General features: G+C 40.2%; 1 protein-coding gene across 10 annotated transcripts in view; it reads right to left on the reverse strand.

Moving 5' to 3' along the window:
* The window catches only part of CSNK1A1 (casein kinase 1 alpha 1), a 47,351-nt gene extending 39,171 nt beyond the window's left edge, over positions 1-8,180 (reverse strand). For all 10 annotated transcript variants that reach the window (XR_006342762.1, XR_006342761.1, XR_006342760.1 and 7 more), the window contains exons 1-2: positions 7,481-8,180; positions 6,758-6,864 (exon numbers count right to left, since the gene is read on the reverse strand). Coding sequence is in view for 6 of the 10 variants with exons in the window: in XM_043913247.1 (XP_043769182.1) it covers positions 6,758-6,864; positions 7,481-7,603 (230 nt within the window). In the remaining 4 variants the exon portion in view is untranslated. The remainder of the gene's footprint in view (positions 1-6,757; positions 6,865-7,480) is intronic.
* Positions 8,181-16,506: the final 8,326 nt, after the last annotated feature.

The following is a 16,506-nucleotide window of genomic DNA, read 5'->3' on the forward strand; positions in this document are numbered from 1 at the left end:
TCCAGTGGTTAGGATTCTGGGCTTCCACTGCCAGGGGGCCCAGTTTCAATCCCTGGCTGGGTAATAAAGATTCCATAAGCTGCATGGTGCAGCCAAAAAACCCCAAAACTAAATTAAACTAGAAGTCATACCCTCAAATCAATTAATTCAAAATATCTGAGGTTAGGAGCCAGGTGTCAATATTTTTTTAAAGTTTTCTAAGTGATTACAATGTGCACCTCAGTTTGGGAACCACTGATACTGTTGAAAGAGACAGTAAAAATCTATTCAAATATCACATTAACTGTGTGACTTTAGGCAAATTAACTATTTGACTCAACTTACAGAATTCCTGTAATGATTAAATGAGATCATGGGCAATGCCTGGATATTGGTTCTTTTTTTTTTCCCCACGTGGATGGATGCCACTAATTTATACACTGCATTTAAAAAAACTTAAGACCAAGACAGTCTTACAAAATCCCTTTTATAAAGGAAAACTGACATTCATGATAGAACTCATTTTAAGTTCAAATCTAGATGACACCACAGACAGAACCTAAGTATTGACTCTCAATACAATGCTCTTTCCATTTCCCTTTTTATTGAGGATCAGAAAAATAAAATATAAAAATAAGGATCAAAATGTACCATCCAACTAAGCATTTTTCTACAGCACTTCTGAAGTCCCTCTTAAATACACCCCACTGATGGTTAGTATACATCACGGTGATAAACATATTACTAACTTGTAGTCGTACATACTGACAAATCAACATCAAATCCAGAAAAATAACATTACAATAATTCAAAAGGTCAATTAAAAAATACATAAAATCTATGTTATCACAAAATGTCGCCTACCAAGGATTAGCAGTATTTAAAAAAAAAAAAAAGGAAATATTCTTTATGTCAATAGGGAGTGTGGGTTACAGTGCATGCATTTGTCAAAACTGATTCAATGATACATTAATCTATCTATCTATCTACACTGTATGAAAACCACGCCTCATTAAAAAGATTCCATTCATGGATCAGTATATGTTATGTGATTACTAGTTTTTTCACAATTTTCAAGAGCCACTTGTATTGTATAAAATAGTAACAGAAAACATCATTTAGACTAGGTATTCATTTATATTATGAAAGCTATTAAGGTACTCATTTAGCTTCAGAAAAACTTCTGTTAAAATTCAAGAACTGATCTTAAGAATAAAATGGAATACAGCTTCCCTGGTAGCTCAGTGGGTAAAGAATCCACCTACCAAAGCAAGAGACCAATGCAGGAGTTTCAGCCCTGATCCGGGAAGAGCCCACACGCTCTAAGCCTGAACCCGCCCGCCCAGAGGCGGTGCTCCGCAACCAGAAGCCTGCACGCCGCAACTGCAGCGTAATTCCCAACTCTCCACAGCTAGAGGAAAGCCTACCTGCACAGCAACAAAGACCCAGCACAGCCAAAAATAAACACAAAAATTATATTTAAAAAAATAAAATGGAATAAGTTAAAAAGATTAAATGAGTTAACATTTGCTTCAAATTCTCTTATACAGACTTCTTGACATTGAAGTTTCTCCTAAACAGGACAGATAATGAGAAAACCTTAGCAAATCGTATCTTAGGTATCTTAGATAGATATTAAGTATTAGATATTAGATAGTGACTCTAGTCACTGAGTCATGTCCAAATCTTTGCAACTCCATGAACCATAGCCCACCAGGCTCCTCTGTCCATGGGATTTCCCAGGCAAGAATACTGGAGTGGGTTGTCATTTTCTTCGCCAGGAGATCTTCCTGACCCAGGGATCAAACCCATATCTCTGGCATTCGCAGGCAGATTCAGCAGGGAAGCCCCACAGATTAAGTATACTCAGAAACAAAATGACCTAGCTCTAGAAAATGGCTAAAGCCAAGGCGGTAAAATCTATGGACTATACAAATGTTTACAAGTATCACTCCACTTTAAGATACAAATCAATAACATCCACAAAAGTTCTCATCTAGCAACCCATGGACTCAAAAGGGAGAGAAAGGATTATAAGAATTTTAAGGACCTAATGGACTTCCTGGTGGCTCACACAGTAAAGAATTTGCCTGCAATGCAGGAGACCAGGGTTCTATCCCTGGGTCATTCTCCCCTGGATAAGAGAATGGCAACCCACTCCAATATTCTTGCCTAGTGAATCCCATGGACAGAGGAGCCTGGTGTGCAACATAACACTTTCACAATTAAGTAACAGTGCAAACAATAGGTTACTTACATTTATCAGTTTTTCTGTATGAGACCAAATACCATAAAGGAAGGAGGCATAATATGGGTCTACAGCATCAAGTGAAAAGGTGTGGGGTATGTAAGCAGACATAATTTGATCTTGACATAAAGGTGAAAACTGCTCACAAGAAAACTGGAAGTTAGGAGACATCTAGTAAGAAGTACTTTAGAAGACTCAATAGTCTAATCTGTACCATCGAGTGTGGCTATTATCTCTCAAGTTTCACCCAGCTCCAAATGCTATCTAAGCATCATTCCATTATTCCATTACTAGAAATCCAGCATAAGCCAATATAAGTACCTTTAGTATATCACAGATTTAGTATATCACAGTTACTCTATGGTTTTAGTTACTCTACCAATTAAAATCACATTTCTCATGTATCTGGTGATCTCTAACATTCTCTCTCTAATAAAGAAATACCCAGTGTAGATGTCATCTTTGTTCTCTGGTAACAATATTAGAATTTATTTACAGGATATATGCTCAGTGCCAAAAAGTTAAGATTAAAATTTAAGTTGCTTTTAACACTGAACAGTAAGAATTAACTAATACTTTACAAATATCTCCCAGGACCTCTGACATTCAGAGAGGGCAAAAAAAAGGGGGGGGCGGTGGGTTAAAAAAAACAACCAAGACAACCAAAATTATCCTATGCCCTTGCCCATCTTCATCATATTTTCTATAAAAGTGTACCCCATTAATTCACTTCCTCCTAAATACTAACCCATGGTTTACCTGATGCAGATAGTATTTTTAAGGTCCTGAGTAGTATCTCACTACTAAAATATCATTCAAAGGTAAGATCTAGACCAAACACCAAACTGTGATGAAATGCTTTCTAGCTACCATCATCTGAAAATAAATCTTAAAATTTCATAGCCACAAGTCCTAACATCAACTAGGCCAGTGACTTATTTAAGTAGGGGAACTTGTTTAAACAAAACCCTACCTGGGTTTTCCTGGTAGCTCAGTGGCACAGAATCCTCCTGCCAGTGCAGGGGACACAAGTTCCATCCCTGGTCCGGGAAGATCCCACATGTCTTGAAGCAACTAAGCCTGCATGTGGCAAATGCTGAAGCCTACGTGCTTAGAGCCCAGTGCGCCGCAATAAAAGACATTGAAGTGAGACGCCTGTGCAACGCAACTAGAGTAGCCCCTGCTCACTCCAACTGAAGGCCTACGTACAGCAATTAATGAAGACCCAGCACAGTCAAAAAAATAAAATAAATGCTAAAGACAAAACAAACCCTACCAAAAAGCTCCGTGTGCAAAACTTTTTCCAACAGATGAGTAGGAAATTCTAAACTTTTCTGTCCAGGATACTTCTACCCCAACAAAATTAGAAAATTATCAACTTGGTAAAATCCTCTTATTTCAAAAAAGAGGAAACTGACATGCCCAGAAAGATTAAGGGACTGACTGACCCCAGATCACTCAGTCAATACCACATGGCAGATTTAGAGAACAACTGAATTCAGTTCAAAGTAGCACAAAAAAAGGAGGGTTGTAACAGAAACACAGTAACTTAAAATGAACTCCCAGAGGTCAATTCACAAGACCCAAAGGCTTTTAGTTTCTTAAAAATATCTAGAGACTGAATACCATCCTCCCCCTCTTGCTCTTTATACTCAATGGATGCTGTGTTTCTGCACAACAGATCCCTTAATAGGGTCCTTACAAACTAAGGACTTGATACAGCAGATAGGTTATAACATACAGGCCTGGTAATTTTCAGCCTTTGTTTTAGAATATCCCATAGAATCTTAAGACAATTTTCAGGGTGAGGGTTGATCGGGGGAGGAGGAAGATATTAGTGAAGTCTAAAAATTTTGGTGCTAAATTTCTAATACAATGGGGAACAGACTGCCTTATTTAATTTAGCTAAGCAGACAATTTAATTTAGTATTTCCCAAGTAAATATTTATTGAGTGTATTTATTGGGCTTCCCAGGTAGTGGTAAAGAATCCGCCTGCCAACGCAGGAGATGCAAGAGAGAGGGTTCAATCCCTGAGTCAGGAAGATCCCCTAGAGCAGGAAATGGCAACTCGCTCCAGTATTCCTCTCTAGAAAATTCCATGGACAGAGGAGTCCATGGGGCCGACAGAGTCGGACATGACTGAGCAACTAAACACAAACACACACGCATACAGTTAATGTGGAAATAGTGGGGAACAAACTAAGCAGAGCAGATGTTGCTGCCACCCAAAAGAAACCTTATGCATTAAGTCTTTCTTATCCTTCCCACTTCAGTGGACAAACAGTTCTCTCTCATACTTTAAAACCAATGATCCACTTTTTGTTTCTATGTACCTGGACTATACCACTCTTAAAACAAGTTCACTCTTTCCTCACTCTCATTCAGTAACTACATTCTGCTTTAGAAACTACTCCCAGTAGCCAGACTTCACTCTTGGACAGCCTCCCTGACCAGTTCACCAAGCTTTCTTCCTTAGAGTCACTCAGATCCTGAAATCCCATCTCCTCTCCCAAGAAGTCTTAGCTTGAAAGTCAGGTTAATCTCTTTAGCTCCACCCAGTTTGTAACTCCACAACTCCCTCTGCTCTCAACTTCTCAGAATTTTGCTCACAGGTCAATTTCATTTATTTATGTGGGTAATCAGCATATTAACTACTGCCCTCACTGGTCTTCCTAAGTGCTGTTCTTAAATAAAAGCTACCAAATAAAACTGTGAGTACTTAATTTGGAGCTAGCACTGAAAATGCCAGATACTTACTGCTTTTGTGAAAATGATTTTACATTAAATTCAACCTGACTTGTGAAATTTATAAAACCTCCCAATCTCAAATGCATTAGGTTAGAGAAGCCAGACACAAATGACCTCATACTGTATGATTGCATTTCCATTTAATTCTAAGAAAAACTAGTAATGGGAAGTAAATCAGCAAGAGCCAGGGTGGAGAAATGAAAATATAAGCCAAAGGAGAGAAATTTAAAATTCTAAGGCTAACACAATTTTTTTTATTCTGTGACAAAAAAAGATAGCATTTTAATCAAGGTTTTTCATTTTTCCACAGCAGGGTTTTTTTTAATGGAGAACCATTAAAAATCTCAAATCTGATCATCTCAGATTTCACATTAATCTTTATCTCGTAAGATAAACCTGGTATTTTCTTCCTAACAATTTATTCTGACTTCCAACCAATAGGAAATTGTATCATTCAATTTCTCCATTAAAAATGTTTATGACCATTCAATATTTTTTTAAGAATAATGTCTCTCTGGTTGTTTTCACATCAGAATTAATGTATATAACCCAGTTAATTCAAGATTTGAGGAATAAAAGCTAGGATAGTAAAAGAGGCTATGGTAAATACCATTCCAGTTAATTCTCCACTATATCTGGATCTTTTTGCAAATGTTATTATTAAATAATTGTTGGAAAAGGGCTGGATCTTAAACTGTGTTTTAGTCTCTACCCTAGGAAGATATTCTTTAATCTTAAAAGTCGAACTACTCAAAAATCCTTTATTAATTTAAAAGGACCCAATGTCTTCATCTGGTCATCATCTATCCTGGTTACTATTTGCCTTCACCAATATCCCACCTTCAAAAAAAAGCCACAATTTCCCAGATGTGAGGAGTTACTGACCAAGTAACTCAACAGGTTAAAGTTACTTGTCAAACTGTGGTTACATGATTAAGCTTCCTTTTAATACAACTGAGTCAATTTCAACATAGTGTTGCTCAAACTGCCTTTGTCATTTCAAACAAAATTTCGTACACAGACTGAAATGCAACAAACATTACCATTTTTTACAGAGTTAATTAACACTTCTGGAAAAGACTATGAAGGATTTTGCATAGTAAACTTAATTTCACATCTCATCTACTGCAGAGATCACAAACAGGCTGTCACTATGCCATCTCTTTCCTTGAACCTCACCACTGCCTGCGGCTTTATTCTTGGCTTTTCAAAGGTTTATTCAACTTGGAGCTGCCAAAGAGGAAATCCAGGAAGCATAACTTATGAACCCAAGCAGTGAAAAGGGCAGGAATATGTGGTTGAGTCACGTCGTTCCGCCATTTTCTAAGCGGAGGAGGAAGACATGTTGGAACAAAAACACAACAAAAGAGCAGCCATTTCCCAAGCCAGCTCCAATAGCAACCCGAACTGGCCCAGCCCGGTCACTTCGGCACCCTCAAATCCACTTCGCTGGACAAACCTAAGTAACAGCTGAGGTGAAAGAAAGCAGCAGGCAACCCTTCCGCGTTGGGATCAAAGATGACCCGCATACTTTCCACTGCAAATGAAAGCCTCGGGAAGAATGACGGAAGCTAAACGGAGCAGAGTGTTAACAAACTGAAATCCTAAACTAAGTTGGCAAACTAAAATTTACCGTGATTGTGGTGACTTACGCTTCACCGGAAACCCAGGTAACTCAAATGCCAAGAGCCGGATTCAGCTGGTCCCACTGCCTGCCTCTTACACATTCTCCCATTCCGTATTTCCCTCAGAAGATCGCCTGTTTGCTCAAGGATTCTTACCGTATGTGGGGGATGCCAACCCCACCTTGAAGAATCTTATAGAGTTTGCTCTCGTACAGCAACTGGGGATGCCTGGCCTTCTGGGATTCTAGCTTCACTGCCACCTCCTGCAGGGGAAAGAGGGGATGATGGCATCAACATCCTTATGGATTCAATGTCACTTGGGAAAAGAGGGGGAAACAGGAGCACATCTCCAACTCTCGACTAGAAGGTGGCGAGAGGCTGGGAAGAGAAAAATCTCTGTAATTATAAAACGAGGCAACCAGCCTCAAAGCCCTCTTCAGGGAGCAGTGACGAAAGAGGCACGTCCTCTAAAGTATAAGAAAATGATTCATCCAGAAAACGTAATGAGGGTTATGAGGGAACCAGGCGACCGGTAGCTGGCCTAATGGGAAAAAGAACCCCAGTAAACTAAAAACATAGGAAGAAAACGAGGGGATCCCAGAAATAGGATTTTGCCATTCTCACCTTAAACAACGGTTTTTTAAAAGTTCGATTAAGGTGTATTTTTAACAAGCTAGGGAACTTCCTAGTACACCCAACCTTTCTCTCGGGTTCTTTCCTTTTAGGGAAAGAGAGCGGGGGAGGTTCCTAAGACAGGAAAACTGGCTCCCTTTGGACTTCCCAGTGCGTGAGTGCGGTGGGAAAAGGCCCAAGCAGTTCGCGGGGCGGGGGAATGAGGACAGGCGCAGCGTAGTCGTGAACCCCACCCCAGGTGGTTACCTCGCCGTTGGTGATGTTGATCGCCAAATAAATGTCCCCGAAGGAGCCAGACCCGATCTTCCGTACCAGTTTATATTTCCCTCCGACAATGAATTCGGCCTTGGAGCCGCTGCTGCTCGCCATCCTGAGAGACGAAGATGGAGGCTGGGGCTAAGCCCCGACACCTCTAAAGGGAGGATGGAGGCCTCTAGGGCTCGAGCACGGAACAAGGCTGTGGAGAGCGGCAGGAAACAGAAAACGATGGCTCTTCTTCGGCGTTACAGGGCCAAGAATCGGCCAAGGGGAACCTGATCACCGCTGCTGTCAGGTTTTTTGGCCGGGCCGCAGATTGTTGAAGGAGTCGCGGTTATCAGGCTGAGCCACTTGTTTCTGGCGGCCGCCGCTGCCTCGCTTTCCCGGCGACGTCGCGGGCTGGAAAAGAAGAGCGGTGAAGCTAGGGCGGCGATACCGCTGCCACCACTGCCGCCGGCTCCCGCCCGGAGGGACCCCTGTCACTCCGCCGACGCCGCCATCTTGTTGCTCCGGCTCCAACCAACACAAAATGCCCCCAGTCGCCGGGAGCCGCTTCTTCACAGCGCAGAGCACTGTGGGAAAGGGATCGCGAGCGCTAGCCCCGGAGGGTCGACAGCAAGAGGGAGGGCGGAACCGGATCCGTGAGAGTCGCGGCCCACGCTCTGAACGTCACTCCGTCACCGCCCAATTGCGCACGCGTGCTGCAACCCTGCTGACTGCGCAAGCGTGCCGTGGCCTCTTCTCATCCCCGCCCCGAGCGCATTTCCACTTCCGGTCGTCGACTGTGGCAGTGTGAACTACCTGTTAGTCACCTCAGACCCGCCTGGTTTCTGAAAGGCCTCGCGGCCCCAGGCCTAGAGAGCGTATTAGGGAGGAGTCACCTTCATTTTTCTTGGAAGATGGTGCGTCAGGCCTTAAGAGTTGGGTATTGACCTTTGCTCTTTGTTTGAGGCGGTTTTTAACCTTTTGATCTTTACCGGGGCTACTCCCCCAACCGGCCCATTCCAGTTCAGTATCTCTTGTGAAAGAGGCTGTCGCCTCTGGTGGAAAGAAAGAGAAGCAGGCCTGTACGGGCTGGATTAGTTCAGGGCTCGGTGTTTTAGCAGTCTAGCTGAGGAGTCTTACTAGAATTCTGCGCTTTAGGGAGTGTTGGATTCCCTATTTTAACAGAGAGGGAAAGAGGGAAAGCAGGAATTAACCCTGCCCCTCTAAGTCTTTGTGTTGTTTACCCACTGATACTTGATACACAAAGGGGGAAAAAAAAATCCGAGTAATGTTAGTGGCCAGTGTATAGTCAATAGAAATTAAGATTTAGAGCCGTGAAAAAACTTGCAAATACAAAGGTTATTCTCTTCGCAACCCCCCAAACCCCACCCCGACAAAGAAACGTTGAAAAATCGTATCTTGGTCTTGTTGAAAACTGCAGTCTTGACCCAAAAACATAGGGTCTTATCCCTATGTTATCCCAAATAAGATAATTTTGTAAAAACTGACAAAAATGTAGACTTAGTTGCAGCCTCGATAGCTGATCAAGTAGTAATGGAGTTCATCCTGGAAGATATCTTAAGTGGAATTCCTACATGGTACTTTATTTCTGGCTTAAATATTTGTATTCATAAAGCTCTGACCTAAATGTCTTCAATTTGATAATGGAGAAAAGACAGATTTAACGTGAAGTTTTCGCACTAACACAACCCAAGCCACCTGACTCCCAAATCAGCACTGTTGGACAGCTTCCTTTGGTGATTCTAAGTGTGTCTGGCCTACTTAAAATTCTCTGCTGTCAGGATTCCGGTGTTTGTTTTAAAGTCAAGTTTAAGCATCTTGAATTTTTCAAGTTTCCAAAGATAGCTATTATTCTGCTGATTTTTTTAAACCACAGCCATCCAAAATTTAATGGGTTTCTCAGCTTGAAGAGTTCTCTGTATAAGGGGTGGGGTATACATTTAAAGAGATTTTTTTTTTTTCCCCTCTAGTGAGGACACAAATGCTCAGCTGGGGGTTGGGGAATAAGGATATACGTGAGGTAGACTAGATTAGGGATTCGCAGAGGTCTCTGTGTGGACAGGGGCAAGTCTAACAAAGTTTTCCATGAGATACCTAGAAAAGAACAGGATAATGCATTTTTTCATTTATTTCAAGTTATGCTGCTGAGATTTTATCTTCTTATGTATGTGTTGTTAAAGTGCCCTTTTATAAAATGGTCCTGATGGTAGATGGTTGTTTTGTTAATATCCTTGTTTGGCAAAACTAAATGTTCACACTTTATGTCTGCCTCACCCCACCCCCTTTTTAAAACTTTTATAAGCTTTTGAAATGCTGTACTATGGGACTCTTTAGTCTAAATAACTTTTAGAAGCCCTTTCAACTGGAAAGTCTGTTATTTTATGTGTATATTTGGTGTGTCTCCGGTGTGTCTCCTCACTTGTTTCCTTCCTGGTGTAATCACTATTCCAACATTGACACTATCCTGCAAAATGTACTAAAATATTGCCAGTGGTTATAGCCTTTTCAGATGTGATTTCAGTTGAAAATCTTAAGATTTAAATTTATTAGGTTAAGAAGGCAAAAGTTGGGTTTTTTTAATGTAGAAATGGAAGTTCTAGGTATTGGCTACAATTTCAGCCTTCTCCTAAAATGAGGTGTTGTTTGTGGTAACTTTCAGCCTCAGTAATTGAAGGATTACCTGTTTGGGTGCTATTTTAGTTCCAAATAAATCATTCTGTTGTTTTGAGTCAGCAGCAGTTTTAGTGTAATGGAGGAAGTCTTCTACAATGTGCCAAAATGTTATTCCTGACTCCTGGGTCAACTGAATTCACCAAAAATAGAGTGTAAAGTGGGCTTCCCTGGTGGCTCAGACAGTAAAAAATTTGCATACAATACAGGAGACCCAGGTTCAATCCGTGGGTTGGGACGATCCCTGGGGAAGGGAATGGCAACCCACTCCAGTATTCTTGCCTGGAGAATTGCATGGACAGAGGAACCTCGTGGGCTGCTGTCCATGCAGTCACGAAGAGTCAGACACCACTAAGTGACTTATCACTTTCATGTTTTCATAATTTATATGAGACCTTGAATGAAATTTTTGAGATCACCTAGTTCAATAATTTTTGTTTTGGCCATGCCATGAGTGGGACCTTAGTTCCCTGACCAGGGATCAAACCTGTGCCTCCTACAGCGGAAGCATGAAGTCCTAACTACTGGACAACCAGCTAATTCCCAATAATCATATTTTTAAATGCTTTGCAATCTACACAGTGCTTTCACACATATTAGTTGTGCCCAACTAGGATAAAGTGACTTGCCCCAAATCGTACAGATCTTAGTGGCAGAGGAAGGATTAGAACCCTAACTTCTAACTGAAAGAAAAGAATTGAAAGGGTAGAAGGTGAATTGGGACAATCATGCCCCTGTGATTACTTCTGTTTTCAGAGAGATGTCCAGATAAATTGAAAACTTTTTTAAACCACAGTGTTTATGCAAAGAAAGATCACTGGTAACCAGAGTATGTTTTAAGTAAAATGATAAAGATAAGCATAAGAGGTGTAGATTGCTGCAGTAAGAAAGAAAATAAAAACATAAGGTCGAGGACTTCCTGGTGGTCCAGTGGCTAAGACTCTACTCCTAATGCAGGGGGCCCAAATTCAATCCTTGGTCAGAGAACTAGATCCCACAGGCCGCAACCGAAGATCCTGCATGCCACAACTAAGACTACTGTGTAGCCAAATAAAAAATAAGAAGGGCGACCTGCCCATTTTTAGGGTTGTTTGGTACCAATAAGTAGAAAAATGGAATGCCTTAGGATATGTCAAATACTGTTTCAGGTGTTTAACTGTTACACAGCTTTGTGCATAATCAGTATCAGATAAGGGAGTTAATGAGGTGACTGGAAACTTGAGAACATTAGAAGTGTCCTATTGGATCTATTCAGTCTTTTTTCTAGTCCTTGACAATGGCAGCAATTTCTATCTTCCTTTCTGGTCTCAGTTCCTATTCTTCCCCTTCTGCATTATTCACAAACTTTTGTGAGAGTGTATAGCTGCATCTATGATAGCAACTTCAAACACTTTTGAAAATTTCTGCTAACATTTCTTTTTATGGTGTTATTAACCATAAATTTATTTCGATTAACTTAAGTCTTTGAACATATCTGTGCTTTTGACCCATATGGCTTCAAGATTCTAAAGTTGGTATCTTCCATATATATGCTACCCAATGAACTTTTATACATATCAAATGTTGAATTCTGTTTTCCTTATGAAAGTGACAAGTATTCATTTGAAAAATTTAGATAAATCAGGAAAAAAATAAGAACTTATAGAGATAATGATGAAATGTTAATTTGCTGTATATAAATGGCCAGTATTTTTTTCTAAGTGTGTTCTGTGTCTATTTATATATAACTTGAATGTGTGTACATTTATTGATACACATATGTAGCACTGAAGAATTGATGCTTTCAATTTGTGGTGCTGGAGAAGACTCTTGAGAGCCCCTTAGATTGCAAGGAGATGAACCTATCAATCCTGAAGGCAATCAACCCTCAATATTCATTGGGAAGGACTGATGCTGAAGCTGAAGCTCCAATACTTTGACCACCTGATGTGAAGAACTGACTCATTGAAAGGGATCTTGATGCTGGGAAAGATTGAGGGCAGGAGGAGAAGGTGGCAACAGAGGATAAAATGGTTGGATGGTGTCATCAATTCAACAGACATGAGTTTGAGCAAACTCCGGGAGGTAGTGAAGGACGGACGGGGAAGCCTGGCATGATGTAGTCTGTGGAGTCGCAAGGAATCAGACACAACTTAGCAACTAAATAACAACAACAACAACATGTGTACGTATGTATATTGTATTTCCAAAAAATTTGCAACAAGTAGTCATAGTGCACATTCAGTTTGAAGATGGGATTTGCACTTAATGATTTGTTGGAGACATATTTCTCTATAACTAGTCTTCCAAAACATGATTTTGTAAAAACTTTGTAAAATTTTTAATTGGAGAATAATTGCTTTACAATATTGTGTAGGTTTCTGCCATACATCAACATGAATCAGCCATAGGTATACATATGTACCCCAAAATATGATTTTTAGTGTCTGCATATTAAATATGTATCATATTGATAGAACTGCATTTACCAATCTTAAAGGAGTATTTTAGTTATTTTCAAAATCGTGCTAGTATAAACAATTTCAATGAATATTCCTATAGCTAAATCTTTGCCCGCATCCGGAATTAATTGGTTAGAATTTGTTTTTAGAAATGCTAAAGTCATTTAAAATCCCTTATTTCATAAACAACTCCTAATTCTGTTTTGGTCATTTGTGATGAATAAGTAATTAATAAGCATTTGTGGCTATCCTATCTTTTCATTATTTAGATTTATCTTAAAAGTTTAAATCCTTATCATTTCATTCTGTCCTTGAAAGAGGTTGTAAGATTATCTTTTCTAACCAGTCATTGTTATTAATTAGATCTTTTTTTTTTTTGCAACTCCCCTACTCCTTTCCCCATCCATTTCAAAATCTCAAGAGTTTTGTAAATCTGTGGTTTACAAGTCTGTGCTCATAAGATTGAAAATGTCCCTTTTATGGACACAGCCAGCAAGACACATTTGTTCCCAATTGGTGAAGCAATTGCTTTCTTTAGCTATGTAGATTGATTTGAAGGAAGGGGGCAAATTAGTTTCCTGTAAGAGTGGCTAAGTCCTGTCTGACTCTTTGCAACCCCATGGACTGTAGCACGCCAAGTTTCCCTGTCCTTCACTCTAGACTTTCTCCTGGAGCTTGCTCAAACTCATGTATATTGATTTGTTAATGCTATTCAACTGTCTTATCCTCTGTCGCTCCCTTCTCCTGCCCTCAATCTTTCCCAGCATCAGGGTCTTTTCCAGTGAGTCACCTCTTTGCATCAGGTAGCCAAAGTGTTGGAGCTTCAGCATCAGTTCCTCCAGTGAATATTCAGGGTTGATTTAACTTGGGAATGACTGGTTTGATCTCCTTGCTGTCCAAAGCACTCTCAAGAGTTTTCTCCAGCACCACAGTTTGAAACCCATCAATTCTTTGGCGCTCAGCCTTCTTTATGGTCCAACACACATCCATACTGACTACTGGAAAAACCAGGTATGAGTGTGTTAGACTCAGTTGTGTCCAGCTATTTATGACCCTGTGGACTGTAGCCTGCCAGGTTCCTCTGTCCATGGGATTTCCTAGGCAAGAATCCTGGAGTGGGTTGCTACTGCCTTCTCCAGGAGATCTTTCTGACCCAGGGATCGAACCTGGATCCCCTGAAATGCAGGCAGATTCTTTACCACCTGAGCCACCAGGGAAGCCCCATACATGACTACTGGAAACAGCATAGCTTTGACTATACTGACCTTTGTCGGCACAGTGATGTCTCTGCTTTCTAATACGCTATCTAGGTTTGTCATAGCTTTTCTTCCAAGGAGCAAGCATCTATTAATTTTGTGGCTGCAATCACTGTCTGCGGTGATTTTGGAGCCCAAGAAAATAAAATCTGTCCTTGTTTTCACTTTTTCCCATCTATTTGCCATGAAGTGATGGAACTGAATTTAGATGGAACTGAATTTAGAGGATCAAAGGATCCTCAAAATCAAGAATATAGTTAACTAAATAAGAAAAACAGGATAATCTCATATATATTCAAATCTCTAATATTTTGCATGAGTTCAAGTATTCCCACAGATGTAAAAGTCTATTCTCACAAAAATGAATATGCAGGTCTTAGAGATGGGGAAGAATTCAATTGTCACTGTTCCAAAAGTGAGATTAACCCAGACTTTAGTACAGAGGTATTTTAAATGCTTGAGTTGGGCTTCCATGGTGGCTCAGACAGTGAAGAATTCACCTGTAATGTGGGAGATGTGGGTTCCATCCCTGGGTTGGGAAGATCCCCTGGAGGAGGGGAGGGCATGGCGACCCACTCCAGTATTCTTGCCAGGAGAATCCAAGTATGAAAAACAGAATAGTCTCATATATATTCAGATCTCTTATATTTTGCACGAGCTCAGGTATTCCCACAGATGTAAAATTATTCTCACAAAAATAAATACGCAAGGTCTTAGAGATGGGGAAGAATATAAACTGTCACTATTCCAAAAGTGAGATTAACCCAGACTTTAGTACAGAAGTATTTTAAATGCCTGAGTTAGGCATTTCACTGTGCTTCTTAGAAGAGAATGCCTCCTTTGCCACCTATTATGAGTAAAATGTTGCCATCTACATTTCAGAGTAGCCAGGAACCTGAAGTTTTCCTAACTTTAACAAGAGACCCTGGAAACAATACTAGAGTAGTGGACCCTTATTTTATTCTTAAAAAGTAATTTGGGGTGGGACAGGAGAAACCAGATTGAATATCCATTTATTTGGCTTTTGAAGGGCTGGGTTAAATAGTTTAAGGAAATGTATCCTGATCTGACCTAAGTATTCAGAAGAACTGAATCTTAGTTGTGACTCTACCTTAAATGTTTTCTGAGGCTTCGATGTTGTAGTTTCTAAAAAGAGAAGTCAGATGCTAAAGTTCTTTATAGGTTTAAGAAACCTATTGTTGTACTATTTACTAAAGATTACTCCTGTATTTTGAAGTAGAAGGAAGAAATTAACATGCTCGTCGCCTTAAACTCCAGATAATATGTAACATTAGCTTCTTAAAATCCATAATGTAACATCCTGATCAGCAGGTCCTTACCGGTTCTTCTTAATATTTGTCAGAAAAATAAAATTCTCTAACAGTGAAACACATGACAATGGATAGATAGAAACTAGAAGAGATCCCCAAATTAGAAGTGTTTGGGAAATATCTTTTATTTGAAATATTTAAGAAAGAGAATTAAATAATTCTCCCTGGAGGTGGAGGAGGAGCCTTACTTAAATGACCTCTGTAGGTCCCTTTTAATCTAAAAAGATCCCCACTTGGATTCTCATCAGGGAAAGCACAAAATGATTTAACGCTTCAACACAGCCTTATTCTTGGCAAGGTTGAAATTCAACAGTGAAAATCAAGGAAAACTTGTTTCATATTCTCTTCAAGACTGTTTCCACTAGCCCAACCCTTCCCTGTCAAAGTTGCTTTGAAATAATGCCTGAGGCTTTAACTCATTTGTCTGCAGTGAACATTCTGCAGTGTAATAATTGAATGCCAGAGATGTGTCCTGACAGGAAATTCAAATCATTGATGTTAAATGCACAGGTTAAAGACCTTACCAAGGCCAGGCCTTGAAAGGCACTGTAAAAGTTGAAAGGCCTAGTCTCCCCCTGAGTTCCCCACTTCACCCCCATTTATCTTGTTCCAGTCAGTCTATGTGACCTAGGAGTATTTACCTATTAAATTATATTTTACAATTTCTATTTTAATAATACAAACTATTAATTCCTGGACACGCATTGTCATGCATGGCATTTGGGGATATTTGTATAGCTACCTTTTATTTGTAAGAATTTCTTCAGCGTTTTGGGGTTTCTGAGGTTGCTCTGTCCCTTTTTTCAGCCTCTTTTCCCTTGCATTGTTCATTAGCAAGGGCATGAAACTCCGCTCCCAATGACTCATTATTACTCACTAGAGTAATCTACTTTTCTTTGTGAAGCTCAGTTTGGAAGATGCTTGAGTTGCCATTCTTAAGAACAGGTCCTAAGAGCACATCCTGTTAGCTCTCATCTCTCCATGCTAATGCCAAGAAGCACTGATACTGATCACAGAAAGTGGAACAGCTGCTTCATTTGATCTTGGCCAAGCCTGACACCACTGCAAAAAGACTTTCTGCAGTAAGCAGAGACTAAGGTCTGACTGGGGCTGGGGGGCCGGGGCGGGGGGGGGGGGGGGGGGGAGTGGGCGGGAACTCTGGATTGTAGGCTCCTAATCCACAAAGCAAAGGAAATCAAATTGTATTTATAGAGCCCTAGAAAGGGCTCATAAAGTTCATAAAGTAATTTGTCATACGCTAAGTTGTACTTTTCATGACCAGTTTTAGAGATAGGTAAATCATCCCTTGT

This window comes from Cervus elaphus, chromosome 9 (assembly GCF_910594005.1).
Source record: "Cervus elaphus chromosome 9, mCerEla1.1, whole genome shotgun sequence".
Lineage (NCBI taxonomy): Eukaryota > Metazoa > Chordata > Mammalia > Artiodactyla > Cervidae > Cervus > Cervus elaphus.